The following is a 27,620-nucleotide window of genomic DNA, read 5'->3' as shown; positions in this document are numbered from 1 at the left end:
TCAAAAGTGCATATTAATAAATATCACCTGTATTATTTTATATATTATACATATTACCACACCTGGAAAGAAAGAGTCTGTTTGATTACATAGAATATGAAGATCACTTCCAGGTACATTACCTAAATAATAATAATAAATAATAATAATATAATAAAATTGTGTATATATATATATATATATATATAAACATTAATATTTTGAAATATTATTATAAATTAACTATTACTTTATAAAATGTAATTTCTCCCTGTGATGACAGCTGTCATTACCCTTTGTCAGGTGTTCCTTCAAAATTATTTTTATTATAATTATCAGTGTGGAAAATATATTTTTATGGAAACTTCTAATTGCCAAAACTTTTAATCTTTTAAATATTTTTATATGTTTAGATATTTACTATTATATACTATTTGTATATACTGTAGTTTAAGATTAAATAGATTAAACAATAACTTTTGTGTTATTCTACACATTGTTTAATGGAAACTCCCAAAAATTTCAGTTTGGCAATGGAACTGACTAAAGTTAACACCGGAGTTGTAGGGCATGTTGTGCTGGCTTGCCTTGAACTCTCTGCTGAGTGTGTGGAGTTTCTTGAACATGTTCTGGGCAGTGTTATCTATGGCCTCGGTCTGCAGAGAGGCCAAGTGACCCCACTTCCACTCATCCCACAGAGCTTCCCACTGCTGGGCGATCTCCCATACCTGCTGCAGGTAATTCATGTCCACACATACACAAACACAATCTAAACGTCAGAGTATACTGAACCAGAACTGACCTTCACCAACAGTATCAATATTGTTCAATTTGCTGTCACGCAGGACCAATGAATTGCCTTCAGCCTGTCTGCACTCTGTTGTGGTGCTTTGAGTTTTGTGTCTGTGATGTATTGTACGAAGAGAGGTTTTTTATTACTGTAACAGCAGTGAATAGGCACCTTCTCAAGAGTGAGGATGTCTTTAGAGGCCGGTTGTTCAATATTAAAGATGTTGAGACCGAGCGTATGTTCTGCTGCTCTTCTTTAAGAGCCCCCAACTGGGCACGCAGCTCTGACACCTGCTGCAGTGCAGAATCTGGGGCTACACTGCTGCCAAATGGACCTGCACATACATAAACACACAAATAAGATCATAAACATGAAGAAAAAAATAAGACCACACACACAAGCAAACAGCTTGTCACGGTTTATGGTAAGCATGAGAGCACACAAGCGAGATTAAATGAAAATAAAGGGTTTAATTCCAAAAATGGCAAAATAAAGGATATACAGACAGGCAGGCAGGTCGAACAGGCAGGCAGGCAGGCAGGCAGGATAAACACAGGGGGTAGACATCAGGTAAGGACCACGACGTTCGGACAAACAGAACTCAAAACACAGGACTTAAATACACAGGGTCATTGACGAGACACAGCTGATGACAATAATATAATTAACACAGAGGGAAGGCAGGGCACAGGAGCACATGGCCGAAACGAAAAAACATAAACAAAGAGTCCAGAGAACGTGACATTACCCCCCCCTCCCGGAAGGTGCGTCCTCGCACCTAAAGGGTAACAAACAAAAAAACAAACAAAACCAAAATGACTAGGATTTGGGGATACCGGGTCTTGGGAGGAGGTTCTGGTGGAGGACGGATCGCCCGGATGGGGCAGGCAGAAGGCAGAAGGGTCCAAGGAGGTGTAGATGGGGGAAGGAGCCAGGAAGGAGACAGGAGGAGTCCGGAGCAGGAGGAGATCCAGAGCCCAGCTATGGTGGTCCAAGGTGGAGCCGACGGAGGGAGGAGCCAGGAAGGAGACAGGAGGAGTCCGGAGCAGGAGGAGATCCAGAGCCCAGCTATGGTGGTCCAAGGTGGAGCCGACGGAGGGAGGAGCCATGGAGGAGGAGCAGCCATCGACTCCATGGGGCCGACCGACGGTGGCGGAGCAGGTGAAGGAGGAGACCGAGGTGGAGACGGAGAGCCAAGAGCCAGGGTGACGCCGAGGCGCTGGAGGTTCAAGCGCGCCGCCGCAGGCTTCGGCGACGGACACGGAGACGGGGACGGGAAGGGCGCGCGGAGCCAGAGCGACTGAGGACTGAGGTGAAGCCGGAGGGAAGGAGGAGCCTGACAGAGCCGGTGGGATGGAGGGGCGAGGCAAAGCCGGAGAGGAGAGGAATCCAGAGGCGACGGATGGTCGGCGACAGACCAAGGCGGAGCGGAGGGACGATGGAGCCTGGTGGAGCTGGTGGACTGACGGACCACGGTGTAGAGAGGAGGAGCTAGGAGCCCAGGGGAGCCGACGGGTCACGGGCCGAGGAGGAGTCTGGGTCTCAGAGAGGCAGGACGGTGAGGCGAGGGATCGTCCACCTCGGACGGCGATGGAGACCGGCAGACCCGTGGGCGAGAGCTCGGATGGTGAGCTGAGGATGAGCGCGGGGCTGCTGGGATCCATCGATATGGTATGGCAAGGGTGGGAGGGTGGGAGAACTTGAGGCGGCACTGGAGGGGGCCGCGACGTGGCGCGGGCACTGGAGGAGCACGTGGCGCGGGCACTGGAGGGAGCGCGCGTGGCGCCGGGCACTGGAGGAGCGCGACGCGTGCGCGCGGCACTGGAGGAGCGACGTGGCGCGGGCACTGGAGGCGCCGCGCGGCGCGGGCACTGGAGGAGGCGCACGTGGCGCGGGCACTGAACGGGGCGGCTGGGCGGAACCAGCGGGCTAACGGGACGGCTGGGCGGAACCAGCGGGCTAACGGGACGGCTGGGCGGAACCAGCGGGCTAACGGGACGGCTGGGCGGAACCAGCGGGCTAACGGGACGGCTGGGCGGGGAACAGGAACTCGGGATACAGGGGAGGTGCCCAGTCTAAGTCCAAGTCCAAGTCTACATCATCCAGCTCCTTTGCAGATCCAGCAGCCCCAGGTGGATGATCAGCTCATCCTCAGCCGATGTGCAGTAGGCGGAGCTCCACTCCAGCGCCTCATCGCTGTCGGCTGTCTCCACCGCTGGGAGCTCCGTTGCTGGCTCGCGCACCTGGTCTGGCGATACGGCTCGGGTCCTGTTACGCTCCACGGCTCTGTCGCCTCTCTGGCGATGGTTCCGTGGTCGCGCTCGACTCCGCCCGTGTCAGCGGTGGGCTCAGGCTGAGGCTCGACCATGCGGTGAAGGGTTGAGCTAGGCTCTGGATCTGGAGTGGGGCTGGTGTCGTTGTCCTCAGGCACAACCATCATTGTAGATTTGCAGGACACCAGCACCCACTCGACGCACGTGCGGGCGAGGCTCTCTCGAGACCGCTCCCGGACAGCTGCGCTTGGCTGGAGGTGTTAAGTCCGCGGAAATAGAGTTCGAGCAGAGAGCAGTCGGGTAGCGGAGTCGTTAGCCAGTTCGAGAAATAGTTCTGTATAGTCCTCGAGAGAGCAATCCCCTGCTCCAGCAGGCGGATGAGAAGTTTGGGTCTTTGAACTGGGCAAACATGGCAAAAAAAAAAAATAAGGGAGAAAAATACGCGCTATTTACTTTTTGTTGGTCCGAGCGTCTCTGTCACGGTTGTATGGTAATAACGAGCACACAACGAGATTAAATGAAAATAAAAGGGTTTAATTCCAAAAATGGCAAAATAAAGGATATACAGACAGGCAGGCAGGTCGAACAGGCAGGCAGGCAGGCAGGCAGGATAAACACAGGGGTAGACATCAGGTAAGGACCACGACACTCGGACAAACAGAACTCAAAACACAGGACTTAAATACACAGGGTAATTGTGAGAGACACAGCTGATGACAATAACATAATTAACACAGAGGGAAGGCAGGGCACAGGGAGCACATGGCACGAAACGAAAACATAAACAAAGAGTCCAGAGAACGTGACACAGCTGCATATGGTTAATGATTTAAAACTGCATATTTGGCTGTTATTTCACCAGAGAGCAGCTTGTCACTCTAAAAAAAGCTCAGTGGATTCTCAATGGCCAGAAAGTTAGCGAAGTGAGCATGTTTCTCACAATGTGCTATTAATGTGGTTTCACAGTTGGGAGCTCAGCAGGTCAGTAGGTCTCTTTCCTGAGCAGAGTGTGAGTTCTGGCTCGGACCCAGCTCCACTCACAAGCCTGGACTCCCACGATCCACGCACACTTGCGACAGCTTTGATTTACGAGATATTTGATCTTTTGAAAAGTGCCTCATTCATCTCAGGATGATAACACACAACATTTACAGTAACACACTGAAACGCACTTGCGCAAACACCAGCAAATGCCCATTATCTGCCCCAGAAGCTTCTGTAATATGTTTATAGACGCGAATGTTTACGTCTGTCAGCGTTTATAATGGATTCCATCTAACACACTGACTAAATCGCACACTTGCATCTCTTGCAATTACAAAAAACACACATTTACACAATTCAGCATTAAGGCAAGCCATTAGGCAGTATGTGAAGATCCATCGGGGATCTCCAGTCAATATTTGTGTAAAGTCTGATTTACTGAAGCATTTAGCACATGTTGAGGTGCGTCGCTGGAGCAGAACGCATTCAGGAGCACGGGTGTTGAGAGGTTTGATGACGCCCATTCTCTCTCCGTTGTGCCAGAGTAAAACGTAAAGAAAATCTAATTAGCAAATGTTAAAATGTGCTAAATTTTTGATAAATCTGCCTTGGAGACTTCAACCAATCATACATGTTTAATTGGCTCTGCGCTGAGAAACGCAATGTCGTATTTTTCCTCGCGCCAAATCTGAGAGGAGAAAGTCACGCTGGGTCCATGGAGAGCAGGAGATGAGATTTTGAAGGGCACCTTGGCAGGGGCCAGTAGTATGTGTTTGGACTGAATGAGTGTGATATTATTGAAACCGTCTCTCTCTCTTGAATACAAATTTCTCTCCCTGCACAAAGCTGCTTCCTGGCCTCATTAACCTGAAGGAGCCCACCATTGTTTGCAGGAACAATCCAAACAATCCCACCGTTCTCAACAAGTTGCAGCTGCCGCCCACGTTCAGAAATTCTGGGGTTGTAGGAAATAATAACGGTGAGCGTTGAGTGTGTTTGCCACGTGTTGATTTAGCGCAAAGCTCTTGCGTTAATCGGCTGTGCCAAACTCTAACTTTGTCTGAATCAAGACGGAAAGGCTTTTGGACTCATACTGGGAGGAGAAGTACATAGAAGAAAAAGACACCGGGAAGGAATGGCATGAGATCAAACTGAAAAACAACAGACTTCACAGAGCTATCAACGATCACAAGGTAACGCAAACACAATGGAAACGAGATGGGGAGCGAGTGAGCAAAGCAGTGCAAGAAAAAGGGATGAATGAAAGAAGGGGGAAGGAAAAGTAGGACGAAAACTCTGTCCTCTTTGATACATTTCGGCACAACGTGACTTTGTTCGTGAAGAAAGGTGGCAGCGCTAGACAGAAAAAAGAATTTTTCAATCCCGGTTTTAATAGAGCAGAGAATAAACAGTGCAGAGACACCAGCAGGAGGTGGAGCAGCATTATGGGACAATGAGAGAGAGGGAGAAAAAAAGAAACAGGGCAGCAGACAGGCTGAGAGTGCAGTCAAGGGCAGGATGTCAGCGTGACGGTCACTTCTGCTGTAGGTGAGGCTCCATGGCGTTCTGAAACATTATCTCAAGGCTAATTGGTTGTGATGTGCCGTGGGGCATGTGGGAGGTTGATGGCTCTACCCAGCACTCCCACAACGCAGAACACCCATGGTCCCTGAAAGCAAAGGCCTGCGGTGCCGCCCATGTAGCGAACTGACCTACAGAAAATAGGCATGCAGGGATGTGAAGCTCACAGTAGGGTCTGAGACAGCACTGGCAGTCATCCTACTGGCGCGCGTTTTTGTGTGTGTGTGTGTTTCCCATTCTGTAACATTTAAATCTCCCATGTTGATGTGTATGTGTGCGTTCACCATTGCTATTGAAGCTCTGCAGGGCAGATTGTGTCTTCTTCTTAAACTCCTCAGAGGAGAGGATCAGCCCACTCTTCATCATGTCTTTGTGTTTCTTTAACATGATGTCACTGTCAATCACAACCTGCTGGAACCACACCCACTCTGAATTCAGAGCCTCCAGCAACTCCAACACCTACAGAGACGGAAAGAAAGAGCGAGGGAGAAAAGAAAATCTAAGAGCGCTGAGTCAAATAAAAGCACAGTCAAATATGGAATGGAGGCAAAAGATGAAAGTGTATTTAGAAGACGATTTGACTGGAACACCTGAGGGAGTATATGTGTGTGTGTGGCGCGACACTCACAGCGGGGTCGACGGCAACCTCGTATTTCTCAAGGATGGCAAACTGCTCGTGGATGGGCGGAATCTGAATTTCTATCTTACTCAAATCTGCCTGCAGAGTTTCCAGAAGTTTTAGACTCTCTCCCAACTCCGGCAGAGTCTGAGGAGGCTGAGACACCCTGAAAACACACACAGCCAATGACTGGTAAATGCGCATGGTAAATATTTAATGCATATTGAATTAACTGAATTACACACAATAACTCAGAACTAGTCACATATAGATGCTATGTTTCAAAACCTTTTGATCTACCTACAAATGTAACTTTATAGTATATGTTGCTATGGAGCTGATAAGAAATTCTGAGTGATTTTTTGCGTGATGAAATGCTGTGGCAGGGCTGTTGCTACTCAACAAATATTGCTAAAATTTGAACTACAATAAAATGAAAACAGAAATAAGAACTTCTGCTAATTCAAAATATTAATTAAAAACTATAACAGTATCTTACTACCAAAGTAACACTGATTTAAGAAGAAAAAGCCCTGAATCTCCACAATATTCTCTTGCTAGTCTATGGAACTATTTATTACAATGTCAGACCATTAGCTTAGCAACAAGCTAATGTCAGACTCTATTGGAATCAACAGAGAGGTTTGTCAAGTCTCTTATGCTCTTCACGTGAGGGGTGTTAATTGCTGTGGCATGCATGAGTGACCATTAAAAGGGTCGCTGCCCATGAAGAGCGTTTCAAATCGGTCACTTATGAGGTTTCATTTCAGTTAGGATCCCAGCTGCTTATATAGAGAGCAGACAGCGAGGCACAATTTTGGAACAGAGCTCTCACACACACCTGAGAGTGTTTTTCTGCAGGAAGCTGTGCAATTCCTTTAGTTTGGCACTGGCCATAAGGCTGAGCAGCTGTGTGAACTTGCTCTGCCACTCGTTACAGTGTTGCAACAGAGAGAATTTGAGTGGAGAACAGTCCAACAACACAAACTGCAAACTTAACACTGTCTCCTCCTTCTGGACATTATTCGCCACCTCTGTGTATCTGCACAAAGAGGGAGAGACAGAGCATAAATGCAGTAAATGATTCTCATCAAGCTAAACCATAACACAATGAAAACATATATATAATAATGATATTACGTAAATTTTAACACAAAATATGTGCTCCTTTTTAAAAAAACAAAAACAAACAAACAAACAAAAAATATATATAACATGTTTACCTGGAAAATATAATAAAAGACACCTTGACAAGTTCTCAAAATGGCTTTTAACATTTCTCTAACACTTTTTGTGAAAGCAACAATATTTATTTTCCCATGATAAGTCTGTAATTGGATTTCAAAAGATTTCAAAGATAAACACGTTTTGCCTGTCTCTTATTTTTTTCTTCCTTAGAATGTTGTAATTATATCTGTACTTAATTCTCTCTGCACTATATATTCTCAGGTATTTTAAAAGACAATGATTTTAATTAATATTAATGCTTGCTAAATTACTTTTGTTTAAATTGACCTGTAAGATAATGTAATTTGATTGTTTTGTATTTTTTGCTCACTCATAACGATTGCCTTATTAATAACAATTTAATTTGTTATCTCAGTTCAAACATACCTAGTGTAAATGAAATTAGTTTTTCAAGAAAAAAATAGTGTTGAGCATCATTTGAGTGAGCGTGAAGTTACATTATCCATAGTCATTTAAAATAACAATGTGTCTATGCATGCATTAATTAATGTAAAAAACCTTAACGGCGCCCCCACAAGTGTCCTCCCAGCATGCACAAGGTCATTAATGCACAATCACACAAGTCTCTGTCTCACTACACACACTCAAACATCCACTGTTGACATGATAATGATTTGGCGAGTGCAGATCAAATCTATAGGGAACCAACGTTGACCCTGCCCTCAGGACAGGCACCTCTGTGCTACAGACATGTCAATATTCTTAAAGGCCATCACATAGTTTCTCACGTGACCTTAAACACACCTCTCTAGTGTGCTATCACGATGCATTTCAAATGTATGATGTATGATGGTGAGAGAAACATGGTGAATCCTTTAGTGGATTTGTTCACTAAAGAAACTATTATTTTACAAGTAGCATTGCAAATAATTCATAAGCTTAAAAATGTTTGTAGCGCATACTTTTTAGACCATTTAGACAGAAGTTACAGACCTGGCTATGTCAGCGTCAAAGGAGGTTACTGTAGGGTTGAGCCGCTGGTAACGCTGTATAAAGCTGTCTTTTTCGATTTCCCAGATCTCTCTGTGTTTGTCCCAGGTCTTCAGGTAGGTCTGCAGGTAAGATGCATTAGTCACCATTCCTGCAGCTATGGCTGCCTGGATCTTGCAGATTTCTTCATCTTGCTCTGAAACAAAAAAAGAGGAAAGCATTGTTGATGCCGAACAACCACTGATTACTTTAAGCATTGCACAAATGATGATGTGAATGGATTTTTTTTTAAACCTCAAAATGAAAATTCTCATCACCAATTAATCATCCATGTGTCGTTAACTTTATTATTTTAGTGGAATACAAAATAAGGATTTAGTATAAAGAGAGTGGATCAATACAATTCTTCGTAATTTTTCCTTTTGTGTCCCACAGAGGAAAGTTATATGGGTTTGGATTGACATGAAGGTGATGAAACAGGAATAAAAAGAGGACATACATGGCAAATGTAGGAGGGATATGGTGAATGAGATGGAAAAAGGGTGTACCGATGATGCTGTGAATAGGTTTTCGCTGCGAGTACTGGCGGGTCAGCAGGTCTGGCAGACGTTTGAAGCCTGACATTGTCTTGATGAGCTGAGAGCTAATGCTGTTCAATATGTGGGCCAGTTTCTGGAGAGAAGGGGAGAAATCCACCTGGACAAACAACCACAAACATTTTGGAACAAATTGGGATTTTCAAGGATAGAATCATTAGATGCATTAAATAAAAAGTAGGGCTGCTAAATGATAGCAACAATTACATGGTTTTAATTTTATGATTTATTTAGGAATCAAAAGTTTGGGGTCAGTATGTTTTGTTAAAACTTTTATTCAGCAAGTATTGAAGTAAATTGGTCAAAAGTGGTAGTGGTAGTCTTTTTTTTTTGCAGCAGAATAATGTCATAAATGATTTCTTGTTGAAAATAAATACTGCAAACTTTCAAAGAATATATTTTCAAAGAAGCATAAAAAAAAATTCTTGGTCACCAGATAAGCCTAAAAGCATCACATTAAAACGAAGACTAATGGAATTAATGGTTTATAACAGTAATTAATAACATTTTTCTTTAAATATTAAATATGTTTTGAATGTGAAATTTACTCAATTTTGACCAAGTAAACTTTTAGTGTGTTTTTTCTATTGTAGTGAACATATTAACAGACAGTTTTAAGAAAAGTTTTGGAATTATTTACAAAATAATTTACAAAAATGCAAATAAATGATATGTTATCAAAAACTGCATCGCTTCTTACGTTGTTCTCCTGTGAAGTTTCATAACAAAAGTATGTAAATGTTACCATTTTGACTTTTCTAATGTAGAGTTTTCAAATGTGGAATTTGAAAATGAATTTTAGAATCAATTTTTGTTTTTATTGCTGAAATATCACTGAATCTCGATCTTGCTAGCTTGTCCAGTGTCTTGTGGTTTCTGTGACCGTTAATAATTGTCACTGTGAAAGCTGGAAAAGGTGTGTCGCAGCAACTATTGTACCAACGTGAATCGGTTGTCGATCAGCCTGACAGATATTCGTTTCGCTCTTGGTGTGAACAGACCATTCATCAATGATTTGTTTTGCTTATTCATTTTGCATTCTGTGTGAAAGGGCCTTTAATGGTGTGTCCTGAGCTAGCATTAATGCATTTCCCTTCCCTCTGGCACTTAGAGAGCTTTGCCTGAGGCAGTCTGTCTCCACAGACCAATGCAACCACTGTCCCTAAAATACACTCAATTAAGTCACACTAACGTTTCTGCTTTTTCTTTCTCACTGTGTTTAGCTGACTAAGCATCATGGGACATTACCCATAGGCCTTCGTCCAAATATACCTCTGTGGAGCTGAGCGGTAGAGTAGAGTGCTGAATAACGCAGCAGTGCTGCCACAGCTGTGATTTATAGAGGTTGTGGTGTTCTGAATGCCCTCTGCTTGATGTATGATAGTGTCTTTATGCTGTATGTAAAACACATGGCCAGCAGCTCTCTGTGACCAACACAATAATTCGCACTGACACAGTTTTTGTATTTATACTCTTTGCCTCGAAATCAGAGGGTATGTTTGTGATGTCTAAATGTGAGGTAAGGGTCACCTCCTCACATAAGCACTGTTATCAATAGCCACTGCATTGCTAGATTTGAAAATAGCGTCTGTCTTTGTGTACCTGAGCAGGAGATCGAGGAGTCTGTTGTGTCAGTACCACCTCCACTCTGAATAAGGGGTTCGGGGATGTCTTGCCATCTCCATTGATGGCTTTAGAGAGCTCCTGCAGAGAGCGCTTTATATTCAAACGAAAAGCCTCCTCAACCATTCTGTCCATCTTCTCCATGTATGACACCCAATGCTGCTGCACCTGAAAACACACACAAGTATGGAAGTCAATGGGAAGTTCTTACCATGACAACCGTTGTGCATTGTGCTGATTTTACACCAACAACACTCCTTTAACAAGGTAAATCATTAAATCACAACATCAAAACGTTTCATGCTTTAGTAGTAAAGATTGTAAGACACAACAAACAGAGAGTCCAACCTCTGGGCCATCTAGGTGGAAGGTCCCATACACTCTGGCCATGATTTTGACGATGTCCTGGTGAGCGTTTTGCAGTCGGAGCAGCTGGCTATGCTGATGACTCTGTTGATCCTCCTGGAAATCCAGGTCTCCATAGACCATCTTGCCATCCACATGAACCAAAAGCAGCTCACTGATCTGCTCGCAGAGCTTAGAGGCAGCTAAGTTAGCTGCCTTATACTCATCCACCATTAACTGCACCTGTGGGAAAGATAAGAGATCAAAATCAGAGAAAGCAGAAAAACAAAGAGACAGTGCAAATGTTAATCCCAAAACACACCGCTTAGAAAACTAGAGTGATCTGATCTTTTTCTTTATAACGGTTTTGTACACAAAGCTTCTCTAAACAGCAATTCAGTGTCAAACACTATGTTCCAGGATCGTTTCCATTAACAAATGTAGTAATGCATATTTCAGACAAAATTGCTTCACATTGTTGTGCTATTACTGGTCTTTTGGTGTTCAAAAAGCCTCTAAGCTATTGTGAAACGATACCTTAGCATTTACATATGGGAATACATGTTTTAGCTGTAGTGAGGAGCAACACACAATTAGTTTTGACTAAAAGCTCTGAGAAGAGTTATAACACAAAGCAACCATTAAAAGCTCAGGTGCTCCTCCAGGCTGTCCCATCTAATGGCCAAATTAATGAGGAAAATTAATTGCATTGCATTGCATTACAAAAAAAAAAAAAAAAAAAAAAAAAAAGAAAAAGAAAAAAAAACACAGAGTGAGAGAGTGTGGCTGAAAAAGTGGTGCTTGCCAATGCAGAACTTGCCACCGCAATGCTAGGCTGTAAGTATATAAAAAATCTAAACAAAAACAAGAATGAAATACAAAAATGAAACACTAAAAGCAAAGGCAAAACAAAAGCAAAAAGTAAAAACAAGCCAAAAACAAAAATAACAGAAAATAACAGAAAAAAAAGAAAAGAAAAGAAAAGAAAAGAAAAGAAAAGAAAAGAAAAGAAAAGAAAAGAAAAAAAAAGAAAAGAAAAGACAGGAATGTGGTGGGAGAAAGATGGAAAACACATTCAAACAGAGCAACAGGGGTTTTCCAGCAGGATTTTCCAGCTCATGTCTCCCTCTCTCACCGTTCTACAGAAATAGAGCATCTGATTTCAACCTATCCCAGTGCTTAAAATTAAAGGAGGCAGTTCTTATCCACAAAGCATCAAGCTTTCTCATCCAACAACTCTCTATTCATTCTGTGGAGGGCAGTGATACTGAGAAATTTCTGAGAGTTTGCACAGAGGTTCTCGGAAGCATCTTACATGCCGCATAATCTCACTCTTCCTAGATCCAGCTCGTCTCATGACTTTTCATGGGATGAAACGTGTCACATGAAATAAGCCTCAAAGGGGAAGATTACTCTACGTGCAGGAGTGTGTAGAACGTATACTTGCATTTCTAAGTGTGTGTGGGTGTGTGTAAACTCAGATGTGTCGTGTTCTCCACACTTCTCCATTACCACTGAAGCTGTTGCCAGCTCTGTTTTGGGCTCGAAGGATGTCTGACATTGACTCTGACGTGAACTCGATCCCCCCCCTCCAGCAAGTGAGAAAGAACCCGGGCATAGTGGCGGCACGAACGAGGCTGGCTGCCTTTCATTGTGAACGCTGGGGCTGTTTATACTGAGAGATGCCTGTGTGGCCTTTATTAAAGTAGATGGGGCATTCTGCTCGCATGCCATTGTGTATGTGTGTGTGCGTGTGTGTCTTTACCACATGGCTAAAGGGCACTGCCAGTGCTTTAATATCATATTGCCTTGTACAATGTACGAGTGATGGACAGCCAGCAGAGGAAGTGAATAGATTTCACAATTGCTCTCCACTGAGTCGCACTTCCATTCTCAGTAAAGCCTGCTGCCTTATTCTTGCATTACAAAAGCAATATCGGCCAGCAAAAAGGACACGGCTGTACCAGAACAAAAAAAAGAGCAAAGTCTTCTGTTCTTGAATAACCATAGCAAGGGAACAAAATTAACTTTTTTTTCTTTTTTGCTACACCTGGCGATTGGAGGGTGACTTGAGAAAGTTTACTAGCCATAAATATTTCTTATGTATTCTGCACTAGATTTTACTGAAAAATACACTACTGTTCAAAAAGAGAGAAAAGAAAAGAAATGAATACTCTTAGGCTATGTTCACACTTGGCGTCTTTTTTGAAGTTGCCAGTGTCTGTTTCACATTAGAATCCTATTGAGTAAACCGTATAAAAAAAAAACAAAAAAAAAGCTTCAGTCCTTTTTAAAATGCCACCACTTTTTCAAGTGTCTTTTCAAGTTAAAAAAAGTTAAACTTAAAAAAAAAATGCCTTACATCAAGCGCCCTTTTGACAGCTGACCAATGACCAAGCGAGTAGGGAGATCCGTTGTAACGACAAGAAAAAATGGAGTAACAAACTGATAATACTAGTCTCGGAGCACAAGGAACATCGTTGTGAATCTACATTTTCTTCCCCGTTAATTTCAAAAGCCAACACAAGAGCCAACTTTTCATGCTATCTTGACATTTCTGCAGCACACTGTGCTAGGCTACTGTTGCAGCTGTTGCTATAGCAACAAAAGACGCTCGGCTGTTTTTTGTAACAGACGCTGCTAGCATTTTATTTTTCTAAAAAAGCACACGTTAACTTTTTCTTGCCAAGTGTGAACATGGCCTTATTCTGCTGAGATGCATTAAACTTATCAATAGTGACAGTAAACAGACTTACATTGTTTCCAAAAAAATTTCACATAAATGCTTTAAAACATTCTGTTCATCAAAGAATCCTAAAAGATCAACGTTTCTACGGTTTCTTTAGAAAGAGTGTAAGTATCTTCTTTCTTTACAGACCCCAAACCTTTGAATGCTAGTATAAATGGGATAAAATGGAATTGCATTAGCTGATTTTATTCTTCATTTTTTCTTTTTGATGAAACTTCCTTTTGAAAGTGTCAGCCAGCTGTTATATTTATTTGTCAGAGCCAGCCCTTTCTTCATCACAATCCCTGCTGGTCTGATTCCCAACAAGTGAGAAAAGATCTAAATCCCTAAAACTAACAATAACTGAATTCCAAACGTTCTTGTCTACACTCAGTGTAAAATTTGTAAACATCTGTCATTCACTATAGATGTCTCCTTTATAAGCTATTAAATAACAAGCTTATATTTGACCTTCCTGGTCTTGTTTAATAAAAAGAGCAACTGACAGATATCTGACCACTAATTCTAGTGCAGCATTTTCTTTCTGTTACAGAGCTCAACAGTAAATTATAATAAATACAAAAAAATATATTATTGATTGGTTGGGTCTTTGGGTCTCAGTGATTTCACCTAATGTAATAAAAATGCATTTCTATGGAGGAGAAACACACAAACACACATTTAAACACACTGCAATAATTATTTCCGTTAAGCAAAACAGTATTTTTTAACAGCAAGGGAGCAATTAAGTGCTGCTGTCATCATTAAACTTCATAAACCTCATAAAGCATATCAATCAAATGGAGCGCAACAGAGAAAGAGAACAAATTTTTCAGAACAATATTCTATTCAACGTTTTGGCAATTTTATATTTTTAAACATGCCTGCAACAATGTATAGCAAACAATATAGTTAATCTGAACACGTGAATAAGCGCTCTGTGTTAAAAGAGAAAGATCAGATTGTATTAATGGATTTTCTAAATAGTTTAGTTATAGCCCTAAATTGAAGTGATCTGAAATGTTCTTTTTTAATTAGTCGAGCAAATGCAGCATTTCTGGGATTCCTTAAAAACTAGATGTCTATAATTCTCTTCAATTTTTGGACTCTATGCTGAAGAAATCAGGCTGCCCACACTGGGCTTCATGCCTAGCTAGCTGTCCATCAGCTGTACCAGACAGACCATGCTCCACCAGATATGTTTTTCTGGTGGCAATGCATTAGACCAGCATTGAAATTCTGATCTGAGCAAATCCTGAAAATTTCCGTCTGCCTGAGGAACACAAGCTTTTCACTCTACCATCTGTTTGGCCACAGTTTTTTGTTGTGCGTATTTGCATGTGTGTCAGAGACTACTGACCTTGTTAGCGTGCACTCTGCAGTCATTGATAAAGACGCTGGATGTTCCTTTTGTGGACCAGTGCAGTTTTGACAGGCCTGGCTGGATTTTCCTATCCAGGAACCGAATTCTCTCAGAAAAGAGACATAGCTCATCCTCGTTAAGAGCCTTAATGATTCTAATTGATAGTGAACACAAACATATAAGGTTAAGTCCACTGTTGTTTTTTTCCCCCATTTTCATTTTAGGTCTTACGGGCATTGACAAGTTTCTTTCACAGCATTTTTCAAAAACAAGCAAGGCCATTTTAAAAGCATAACAGAACAAGAGGGTGGTAAAAATGGATTAACAAGTCTTAGTGGATGTGCTTTGCCATTTGGGGCAAGTGGCCTGTTTAGCTTGTGTTGGGTTTAAGTGTTTGTTTCCAGCTGGCATGTGTAGAATGCATTAAATGTGGTAACAATACTGACAGAGATGACTCACTCCGTCCCTCTGAGAGTTACAATGAGTCCTCCAGTCTGAAGAGTGTGTGTGTTTGTGTGTGTGTATGCGCTTATGTGAGAGAGGAGGAGGTTATTATTCACTACAGAATGAGGGACATAAGTGTGAATTGTTTTGTTCAGTGGAAGTATGTGTGTGTGTGCATTTAATTCAAGTGCTTTTCTCCAGATTGGATGTGTTAAAGTCTTCAATGGAGATGTGTATATTGAGGCAGATGGAATGTAAATACTCAGTTTGCACTGAAGTGTAAGTGTGTGTAGGTCGAAGAGGTGAAGAATAATATCAATGCATATTAAAGATGTGAAGTTACCTAAGTACACCGTTTAAATTTATGCGTGACTTGCAAGTATGCAACCGTTGTGCTTATGTAAAGTAAAAAAAACACTTCATAATTATATCACATAATAAACAAGTTCTTAGTTTAGTTTATGAAGTTATAAGAAAGTCATAAAAGTTCTATATACTTAATACAAACACAAGGTATAATAGAACAGAATACAAAAAAAATGTAAATGTGAAATTAAATGTTATGTCCTGTTTTAATTATTTTACATAATGTTTGCAAAACAACAAGCCTAATTTCTCAATCTGTGTTTTTCAAGCAATAAAAAAAATATTACATCTCTCTCTCTCTCTCTCGCTCTCTCTCTCTCTCTCTCTCTCTCTCTCTCTCTCTCTCTCTCTCTCTCTCTCTCTCTCTCTCTCTCTCTCTCTCTCTCTCTCTCTCTCTCTATATATATATATATATATATATATATATATATATAAGTAAAATAATATAATTTAACGCATGTGATTAATAAAAAAAAAAATTACTGCATAATGTTTTTAAGTGCAAATTTATTATTTGGAAAGGTTTGACCCCTTGAACTTCTTGCTGTCATCCCATGGGTTGTGTCTTTTTGGGTTACTTTTATAATGTACCTCACGGCCACCCAAAGTGTATTTACTAATGTGCATTATGTTAAGACTTTTACACAGCAGAAATAAACAGGAAAACAACCACTATGAGATAATAAACACATGTGTTTTCTCTAGATTTGAATATTTACATAATAATATGCTAATTTGTACAGCCATACAATTAGGCATAAATAGCATATTTTAACAATAGTAAATAGCCAAATTCGACATGTGATCACAAAAGGAAGTTATTCTTATTTTTGTTTAAAATTAGTTTTAAATAAGCGTGTACTATTCTCATAATCTCATAATTATTTTATGTAGCATGATGCTAATGTTAGCTGCAGAACAGGTGCGTTTATTCTTAATAAATAATTCTTAATAATACTGCACGTAAGTTTGCAAGAAAATGTTTTCTTGTATTTATTTAGAAGTACTTTTGCTAATGTTTGGTTAAATGTTCACTGGGATGGAAACAATGTGGCTTGGTAAATGTTTTATTGCCAGTAAACAGAATAATAATAATAAAAGAATAATAATAATTATTAATAAGAATTATTAATAAGAATTTTATACCTAGCGGAGGTGTGGAATTGTTCTGTTTCCTTAAACTAGTTTGTTATCGTTTTTATTTAAATTTTTTTATTTACAGGTAAACCCTAGTATTTTAAATTCCATGACTGTGATTAACGCAATTTAATTTTTAATCAACTGACAGCACTGATTATTATTATTTTAAAAAAAAATCTTTTTATGAACAAAAAGTTCAAGGAAATTTCGAAAAAGTCAGTCTCTGTCAGCCATACTAACCTGTTATAGTCTCTAACAACTAGGAGGACATTCTCTCTCAGGTTGTGGAGTTCCTCTCTGCGCTGATACACCTCTGTGACATAGTGAGGATCTCGAAGAGCAGTCTGTCCCAGTAATGAATCTCATTAAACATCTTCAACAGGTTCCTACACACATAAACAGAGTAACACATTGAAAGCCTGTGCATTTTTGTTCACACCAAAATATTCAGCATGTATAAAACATCTTCAGTAATTCATGTATTATGACTACAGAGCATAAATATTAAAGATGAGCACAACCACAAATAATTTAATTATTTGAAAGGGTTTGAATGGGTTGTAAGGACATAATAATTAATGGCATTCCAAATGTATTCAACTTCAAGTCTAAAAAGAATATTCAGTGTAGCACAGGATGTAATCCATTGCAATCAATTGGATTAATATTATTATTTAATACTATTTATTTCCCTCAGCAGATAAACTGAGAAGTGGATACCTCCTATACTGTCCTCAACATTAAAGCTAAAAAAGGTAATGTTTTTCTGAAGAATAATATATATATAGAAACAAATTTTTTAGAACATGCAGTGCACTGAATCTTTTGCCATAAATCCAGGGACAAAAACATCCCTGGTCAGTAATATAGGCATGTATAATTATGCTGACAATTCCAGTGACCACAGTGAGGTACTGGAGGGCCTGTATGCATGTGTGTTTGTGCAATCACGTACTTGTTAAAGTTGATGTCCAGCGGACCTGTCTTCCCTTTACAGCGGATCATGAGTGGCTGGTTGAGACTGCTGAGACATTCTCGGTTCAGACTCTGACTCCAGTCTGTGAAGATCCTCCTCACCTTCTCATCCAGAGTCTGACACAGCTTAGCATAACTCACACGCACTTCCTCTCCACTGCTGACGTGTGGCAGGAAATGAGCACGCCAGAGAACCTAGACAACACATGTGCAAAAAACACATACAAACAGATGGGAAGAGCTCAGAGAGAACACAGTGAACACACATCTCATCACTTACAAACAAACAAAGTCTTGAAATCTTACGGACTCACACATGCAAGGTCACAAACAATCAAAACAACCGTCAGAGCGCAGCTAAGCTAAACAAACCGAGGGTAAACATAAAAAACAAATGAAGGCTAAACTTCTCTCATGTTAGGAATGTCTCGGGCTATGCAGTAACTATGTAAACATTCTGCAACATCTAATCAGACCATCATTAAGCTCTGCTTTCTGTCTGACTTTTTTGTTTCTCTGTGGGGCTTTTGGGATCAATTGTGGGGAAATGCAACATAATCATATCTGTGTCCAATTAAAAACATGTCTGCTCTTAATTGCCTTCTTAAAAAAGCGGAAAATGAATTTAAACACAATGGAAATGGCGATGTGCTTTGTAAGCAAACTGAAGAATGAGAGAAAGATGAGAAGCTAAAGAAAGGAAACCATGAGAAAGAAATAGAGAGGAAGGGTGAGTGAAATGGAAAGTGACAAAAAGAATGAGAAGCGAGTATGTGGCGGCACAGCTGGCTTTAATAGCATTAGGGCCTGTGTGGCTGGATCCTGGCTGGGCTCAGGGCCTCTACTGGGGCCCCTCACTGGCCTCTTGACACAAGGCTCTGAGCTCAACACAGAGAAGAGCTCATCAATGGAGTTAAGCTATCTTGTGACACCTTCCAAATTTACACTGATGTGGGTTTTGGGTTGGAATCTGATTCATTTGTTCATAAAGCCCTAGAGTTCACCTACTGTACAAAGGGTGAGAAAAAGGGTGCACGCCTAGTCCATGCAGGGATTGGACTGATTAGTCATTATGTGGTCTCCGGACATTCATTCAGTTTCTTTCAGCATCTTTCAGGAACCTGTGATGCTTTGATTTGACTATGGCCGTTTTCACATGACATACTAACATAACATCAGTTTGATGTTAGTATGTTTGACATCTTTATAATGAAAGGGAAACTGGGAAATCTGGGGTGAATTTGTTCTGATTCAGCATTTGTTCTAAAGATTTCTTCCACTAGGAAAAATGTGACCTTTACAGTGCGATTACATAATGCATAAAGTCATGGACGCTTATCGCAGATCGAGTGCAAGACAAGCACTTGTGGTTAAAAAGCATATACTTTTTAGTTTTTAGAAAATGGCCATTTCGCTAGGTGTAGAGCCTTTGAATCTGCAATAAAATTCGAATGTGTTCTTTTCGACTGTAGAAAAAAAAACTTGGGGATGAGGAAATTGTGAAGGCAATTTTAATTCTGGATTGAACTAATCCTAAAAACTTGGTTCATTTGAAGTCAAATACAAAGACAAATATGTCATTTGGTTATTTTAGATTGGGAGTTTGAGAAATGTGAAATAAATAAGTTTAAACACCAAAACAAATTAAATAAGTTTAAATACCAAAATTACTAAAACTGAAAAAATTTACGCTGTGACAAAAGCACATAATATTATTACAATGTTTAAAAAAAACAGTTCTGAATCAATAGAGTAACTCCGATCTTATGGCACATTCACATGGGGCCTTTTGTATCAACACTTGATGGAGGGCATATCTGAATATTGGTGCTAATGCGACCATACAGTGACAACAGCCAATCAACTTTTTCTGGTGTCAATGTAATTGGCTAGCATCTGCACCAGGGTATTTGTAAAAAGTGTAAAAACTGATAACTGCGTGGCGAGCAACACCATTGAGGCAATGTAACAGACCCACAATTCAGTTCAGCAACGTTTGACCTTCCATTGAAAGTAAACGAGAGGCATTGACACTGACACCCCATGTGAATGGGGCATTACAATTTTTCCTTTAATGTAAATATCACCTCCATGGGTCTTTCTATCCGTGATCCAGTGCTCGGGTCCAATGTCCCTGTCCTGCGTGTCGAGGCATCTGAGCAGCAGTGAGAGATGACAGTCTGCACATCACCAAATTGACTTCACTCAGCTCAGAACTAAGCAAAGCGTACACATCCACTGTCTTTCTGTCAATGGTCCGCTTGATAGCCTGAGAAAGATACAAAACAGAAATGCTCAGGAAATGTTATCAATTGTGGTGAAATTACTGTAATACACAGCTTCTCATGGCTTGCCTCTTTAAGTGAATGAACACCTAACAAATTACTGCTATGATTATTATGTTAACTAGCTGTCTTTATACTGTTTGCCAATGCCTTGATATTCTATAAATTATTTATTTTATTTTTATTTTTTAATTAAATGACATTTTGTATTTGATTTTAGTTGGCACCTTTTGGCTTTTGACTTTTTATTATTCGTTGTAATGCTTTAACTATAATGCATGTAAAATTGTCTAGTCAATGCAGCACTTTGGAATTTGAAAAATTTGAAATTGAAAAGCTGAATGACAGAATGAAAGAAAGAAGACTGAAGGGGAAGGCTGAAGCCAGGGGAGATGACGTGATTAATGTGGTAAACAAATCTTAATGACTTAAAAAGACAGGTGACACAGGTGAGAGAGCAGTGGGTTTATATGTGTGCGTGAGGTCCTGCTTCTGACCTCCTAAGTAAATGAGAGTGAAAAGGAAGTGACATCAGAAATCTGTGTGTAGTCTGTTCTGCTGAAGCCATTTGTATTCACCGTATTTCCTAAGAAGAAGAGTAGCAGTCTGACAGTGTGCAAGGTTTTAAAGGAGGTGATAAAGTGTGTGTGAATTGATGGCTAAGTGTGTGTGAGAAAGACCTCTCGTCCAGACAGGTGCTGAAACACGTCAAGCAGCTGTACTCCTTCCTCCACACAGTTCACAGTCTCGAAGGTCGGAAGTGATCAAATTCTGCATCATCACCTCCAGATCTTTCACTTTACCACGGAACCTAAAAACACACACACATGGATAAACAAGAGGCACAAAACAACAAAGAAGTGGGCAGAGCTGTACAGCACGTTCCAAACACAAATCAGTGCCCTCTATTCAAAGGCAGAGTCCAGCACACACACTCCCAGCCACAAATGGAGGCTGCTATTGATTTAGGTGCTCTCAATATGCTGAGACACTATGAAACACCTGCCCCAGACACAAGCACAGCTGTTTGTCTTGGCAACAACATCCTAACCCTATGACCCGCCTCGGCCCCAATCCATCATGACCATCAGATGCACACGCACTGCTCCCCTTCCCAAGGTCCGTCAGTGCCTTGGGCGGTGGTACGAGGGGATAATGGTCTCTGGAGGCTGATGGGCAGTCAGGATCCGTCACACAGACGGTCATGATGGTATTCAGATAAGCAGTCAAACTGCCTGCTGTCACAAACAGTTGTGAATGACAATGAGGCAAGCTGGGCTCAGACTGAAAGGCAAAGTGATCTTCTCCCTGCTGCACATACATTTAGGCAGAATATTCATGAAAAATATCTATATGATCCGAATATGCGGGTCATTATATGCATATTTATGAAGATATGCTAATCTGAGATGTATGGAAATTCCCAACAGGCCAGCAGGCCAATAAGCAATCGAGAATGACAAACATTTATAAATATACATGAGAACCAGAAGGACTGACTGCTTCATAGACAGGCTGGCAGTAAGACAGGCACACAATTTGACGCATTTTGCGTGTCACTACACAATAATACTAGATCGCTGCCAGTATAGTAAATGGTGATGTCTAGAGTGCAACAGCTTGAATTGGCACCTTTATTTTACAAATGCCATAGCAACTCAAGCTTATTTTCTATCCATATAAAGATCAATTTAATATTTTTTTAAAGTGTTAAACAACATTCTGGGGTTAGTCTTTTTATGAAAGAAATTAAGAAACTTTTATTCAGAAAAAAGGCATTAAAATTCAAAATGGACAGTAAAAGATCTGCATATTTTAAAATGAATGCTGTTCTTTCTGACTTAAATTACATTTTAAAATATTAAAATTAAAAAATTAATTTTTTCAAACTATTATTTTGCTGTATTTTTGACTGAAAAAATGCAGCCTTAGTTAGGATAAATTACTTCTTTCAAACTTTTAAATGCATGTAATGTATTTAATATTACTTATATGGGCATATTTGTTTTTAGATATTCAATTATTATATTATAAAATTACATGTTATCTTAAAAATGCTAATGCATAAAATATTTTAATATACAGCATAAATTACCTTCTCATTTGTTAAAAATATAAGTAGGCTTTTTTTATTAATGGAATGCATTTTTTGATTAATATTGATCAAGTCTAACCTAAAGATCACAGCTGACCCTTTCCTGGTTAGTGAACATTTAGAGGTGAGGCACTGATTCAGAAAATGCAACACTGGTTGCTTCCAGTGTAGACATTGCCTTGGCCATCTGGACATACTGTAGCTCCTTCAGCAATCAAAGCCAGCTATTTCACAGTTCCTCTCTTTTCTCTGTGCCCTGATCAATTTACAAACACACTGCACCTGCTGTAGTCCTCATGCCAAGAGGATTTCTGACATCCAGGATGTCCTTAACAGAACGTGCAGGACCTGCAGGCTGTTGTCAAGGTTGCCTCTATGTACAGCAATCTCTGAGTGACCTCTGACCCTTGACGTCCTGCAAAGCATGGCAATGGTACCCGCTCACCCTCTTCCCAGCGAGAAAACTGCTGCTGACACTCACACACCTGAAAGAAAGAGAATGTGGTCCAACAGTCTGAAAGCATTTATTGCAAGAAAAAAAGAATAAAACAAAATAGCTCATAAAATTCAGTCTGACATCCTATGCTTGATATACAACAATTTCTGAGCGCTTAAACATCTCCTCTAACTAACCATTTGTTGAAAGAGAAAAGGGTTTCAAACCGTATTCATAGAAAGTGCCAATAGTATGAGGAACTAGTAAGAGCACACAGCAAAAAAATGTGCATGAATAAATATAAAAATGACAAGTGATATAAAAAACTGCTCTCAGCAAGGACAGGAGTCCTGGGAAATAGGAGAAATGAAAGCAATAAAGACACACAGAGATGTGAATTATTGAGAAATCTGAGAGGATATTCTCTGGATGTGTACTTGAAAGTAGGTTTTAAAATTCAGCATGCATTTGGAAAATTTTGTGTGTGTGTTTGTTTGCATAATTTTGTAGTGTTTGCTTACCTCTATTAGATCTTTGCATCTCCGCATTGTAAAGGAATCCACCAGAGCAAATATGGTAATCTGGTCAAGCGACCACCCCTTAGGAAGAGTATCTAAAAAGACAAAAGATAAAGAGTTCAAGAAAAATAGAAGTGTGAAATTCTTACATCTTTCATGCTCATTTTGTTTCTACAGAGCCAGGACTGAAAGGAAAGCAGAGACAGATGCAGAAGTCTGCTGTGTCACTACTCCCTTGCTAAAAGTTTTCACATTTCACACGCCGCACGAGCAAAGCAAAACAACAGCGGTGGCTGGCTGCCATCCAGAGCAGCAGGGGATCAAGTCAGAAATGATCTGTCATAGGCATAGTGCATCCATAAAGTTCCATATCCAGCCCGGCCTGGCGTTCCTCAGTGCTTTCACACCTCATTCTTCTACTGATGGAAAGGTAATCCTCACCACCGCTCACAGACAAACACCTTTAGTGGGGCAGAGAGGAAGCCAGGGTCACAGCGAGGAAAAAGAGAGAGGAGACAAAGAGAGATATATAGAAAAAGAGAGTAAGACTTTAGCGGGATGACTCTGTTACCAGATAGGCGTGATAGTACATGTAAATTGGTGATTTAGTCAAAGGGACAGACCAAATCCATGGCCTTGTTCTGAGGATTGCTATCTTGGAACTAGGAACTCTATCAGACCAGTCCTCATATGAAACCAGACCCCTTAAAGACTGATTCTCTCTTTCATTTTTGGTTTCCTCACAGTTTCAAGCTGATATCAAGATACAATGGGGCAATGATCATTTTAGAACAATCGCTTTCCAGCGTTTTGCGATTTCTTTTTAAGTCACTGACGCTCATATATCCACCCACATACTACCAGATATGTCTAGGATTCTAGGAAGGTCTCCGCAGCGTAAAACCTGAATTTCTCTTTTTCATCTTTCATGCTTTTGATTGCTGCAAAAGAAAAAAATTGTATTATTAGTATTAAGAGAGAAAATAACGCCAGCCTGAAGCGCAATGACTAAATTACGATTTTCGAGCTTTGCACGGAGATCATAGTCGCCAGAGCCGGAGGATGAAGGCTTAAAGTGAAATCACGGCCCGAGCTGTAATGGCTAAGATTTCAAAAACACATTGAAATGGCAGGTGAGCACTTTTGCAGCAATCAGTTCTCCTGGATCAGTTTACAGGACATGACGACTGAAGCTTCTACACTTGATCTTTTAAATCGCCAATCACCCAGTTAGGCCATGTTATTTCCCAGAAGGCAGACTTCTGTATACTGCTCAGTTAAGCTTACTAAACTGCTATAATACTCGGCATAAGATTGTGGTGGATTTGGCAAGCTATGCCACTTTAAGCACGAGGATAAGCAGCCAATATGAATGTTTGGTATGTGGCGCAGCGTAAATCCATCAAGGTGGTGTCTGAGCCAAGAGGGGCTTATCACGAAGAGTAATAATGCTCCAGTAAGCAGCTGTCATGCAAAGAAAGGATGGAAGGGAGCTGGGGGAGGGGACAACTTTTTGTACAACTAGAGAGATTGTTAGAGTGGGATAATGGACAAAAGAGATGAACACAGTTTGTTTGCGAGAAGAGAGACAGAGAGAGAAAGGGAGTAAAGTGATTATAGAGAGAGAGACACTGATCCAGTGGTGTGGAATACTCAGAGAGAAGGTCGATCATTGGGCCCAAAGTGATAGATGCACTATCTAAACACACAGGAGGACACAGAGTGAATGTCAGACATAGGCAGTAACACAGATTACAGACGATAAGCTATCTTTATGTTTATTCTCTTACGCTCTCTGGCTCCAGGGTCACATCCCTTTGAACGAGTTACTGCATACCATGAACCATGATAAAATGCTATTACAACATCCAGCAAGGTTAGAGATGTTGATTTAAACAGTAAGAGAGAGTGGATCAGACTAAGAAGTTAAATGCATATGGAAAATAAGCAAATGAAATCAGAGAAATGCAAACAACTGATTTTTTTTTTACCTAAACAGGCAACTTATTAATTAAAAATGTTTTTCACTAAAATTCAAATCCCGACCAGACAATATAGAAGGAAGATAGGTGGCAACTTTTAAATTAAATTTAAAAAGATTTTCTCTCAGTCTGAGGGAAATAAATTTCTTTGGAGTTACATAAAAATATTTTCAGGTGTCAATATATTTTTACTTCTGTCTGAATTTTTATGCCTATGAATTCAAAGTAACACCTCGCCTATTTTATCTTTAAGTTGTTAGGTTAAAAGTGAACATGAATGAAAACACTCTCACTGGTAGCTGTCATACAAGATTTCATCATAGCTGTGATGTCAGTGCCAATTTTAACATTATGAAATGCTATAAAATCAAAAGTGTATGATGAAATTGAAAATTTAATCTGTAAAATTAAATGTGTAATGAACATCTAGAGCTAAAGTTAACAGTCTACACACACACACACACACACACAGAGACACACACACAATTACATAAAATGGTATAGCACTAAATCGGTGTGACTCATTCACCAGTTAAAATAGTTCTGTTCTGTGCATTTAAATTCATGCACACAACCATAATCTGCATATCTTTCTTTCAGAGCATGACTCCCTGAACAGCTAGTGGCAGTGGTCCCATGGCAATGTTTCCAACCATGACAGATATTTTATGAGGTCATCTGTTTCAGAAAGGTCTGAAAGGAAAGAAACCCAGGTTGACCACAAGGGTTCATACGGGGATAGGGTGCCCTACTAGGGAGCAATCTTTGAAGGTATTGTCTGGAAAATATGACATAATTTGACTATGCATTTAATAAATAAAATTACACTGAGGGAATTAAGGAAAAGAGAGTGGAGGGAAAAAGAGCACTTGAATAAAAAGGGTAAAAGGAAAAAGAAGGCAAAGAAAGAGTTTGATATATTATTGATTTTATTACTATATCATTCAAGTTTCAGTATCAACTTTCACTACTTTTTTCTGCATTGTGGCGTACATCGTAAAAAAGGAAAAAACAAAATTATAAAAAATAAATAAATAAAATAAAATGGACAGGGACTTATTATTTAAAAAGCTAGTATTGCATCAAAACATAGCCTTTGATGTTTGATTACAGATCTTAGTATCTTGGCAAATCTGAGCACATAGTTGTGATACTGTTGAGATCTCTACTGAAATTTGGAAAAAATGTAACATTAGTTCTTGAGGAAAGACTCCATTTGCTTTCCATTAAATCTCATTATTGTCCAGGAACATCACTTGAGAGGTTATAGAGATGTCATTTGTGTTTTTCTTTCATATGAGAGTGAAAGTGAAAAAAGAGGTGGAGAAGAGAGTGTTCAAGGCAAAAAGAGAGACTGAATGACCAAGTGAGCAAAAGCCAAAAAAAAAAGAAAGAGAGGCCACCAGGAGGACAGAGGATAAAGGCCATGCTGCAGCTAACACCACATTAATCAAGTCACAACACATATATAAACATGGGCCACATGCACCATGAGGTTGAGAAAACCAGCTTAAGTGATCCCTACTTATACATATGATGCCAGTAAAATAGCTCTGGAGAAAAACACAGGTGACCTTTGATTCATGGCAGCTGTCCAGACTGATACAGTTGATGGGCCAGCTTTGATCAATCATTTCTCTGAAAGTATCTGACATGATCACGAGCTGCAAAAAGTGCCAGTGATACTTGCTAATTTTCTGTTCCTCCTGTCTACGCAAAGAACAACACAGTGATGGCCAAATACGCTAAAAGGCATTTGTTTGCTGCTGCTTATTACTAATACACACAATGTCTCTAAGACCTTGACCCAGAGCTGAAATCTGAAGTGTGTGCATAATGGTCTTTCTCCTTGAACTGAAAATAGTAAAAGAGCTTTCTTTGTTTAACACCAAACCTCAAGCATCTGGATCCAGCTTTAACACTGGCTATTTATAACGCTGTCTGCTATACAGTGCATTCACTCTCGCACTCCAATACATCGTAAAACAGGGACAATCAATCCTGCCTCTCCGGAGGCCTGCCGTGCCTTAAGTTTTAGTTGCAGCGCTGTATTGAATTTACTAGTGCAGCAATCGATTCACTTCAAGTGCTGCCATCGGCCAGGCCGCAGGAGTGCAGGCTATTATTGCTGCAGCTGGCAGGCCATTGTGGTACTGCAGTCAACAACAAATGGCTCATAATAACAATACTAGAATGCCCTTCTGTAACGATTCTATTCAACAAGTTCTGAAATGTACAGGATTCCTGATGTTCTAATGCATTCTAGTAAACATAGTGTCTTTACTGAGAAGAAAAAAAAAAAAACTATAGATCTCAAGTG

The 27,620-nt window shown here is 40.3% G+C and overlaps 1 protein-coding gene across 1 annotated transcript in view; it reads right to left on the bottom strand.

Moving 5' to 3' along the window:
• LOC122347919 (dynein axonemal heavy chain 2-like) overlaps positions 1-21,475 on the bottom strand; it is a 101,353-nt gene extending 79,878 nt beyond the window's left edge. Inside the window, 19 exon segments of the mRNA XM_043243172.1 lie at positions 567-729; positions 942-999; positions 1,002-1,103; positions 5,892-6,066; positions 6,236-6,392; positions 7,068-7,268; positions 8,408-8,600; positions 8,953-9,100; positions 10,603-10,791; positions 10,972-11,211; positions 15,057-15,213; positions 17,250-17,340; positions 17,343-17,395; positions 17,965-18,179; positions 20,072-20,097; positions 20,100-20,253; positions 20,848-20,855; positions 20,992-21,080; positions 21,321-21,475. Of these exon segments, the coding sequence (XP_043099107.1) occupies positions 567-729; positions 942-999; positions 1,002-1,103; positions 5,892-6,066; positions 6,236-6,392; positions 7,068-7,268; positions 8,408-8,600; positions 8,953-9,100; positions 10,603-10,791; positions 10,972-11,211; positions 15,057-15,213; positions 17,250-17,340; positions 17,343-17,395; positions 17,965-18,179; positions 20,072-20,097; positions 20,100-20,253; positions 20,848-20,855; positions 20,992-21,080; positions 21,321-21,475 (2,574 nt within the window).
• Positions 21,476-27,620: the final 6,145 nt, after the last annotated feature.

This window comes from Puntigrus tetrazona, chromosome 7 (assembly GCF_018831695.1).
Source record: "Puntigrus tetrazona isolate hp1 chromosome 7, ASM1883169v1, whole genome shotgun sequence".
NCBI classification, from domain to species: Eukaryota; Metazoa; Chordata; class Actinopteri; order Cypriniformes; family Cyprinidae; genus Puntigrus; species Puntigrus tetrazona.
Note: the sequence above shows the minus strand (reverse complement) of the source record. Positions and strands in the feature narration are given on the sequence as shown.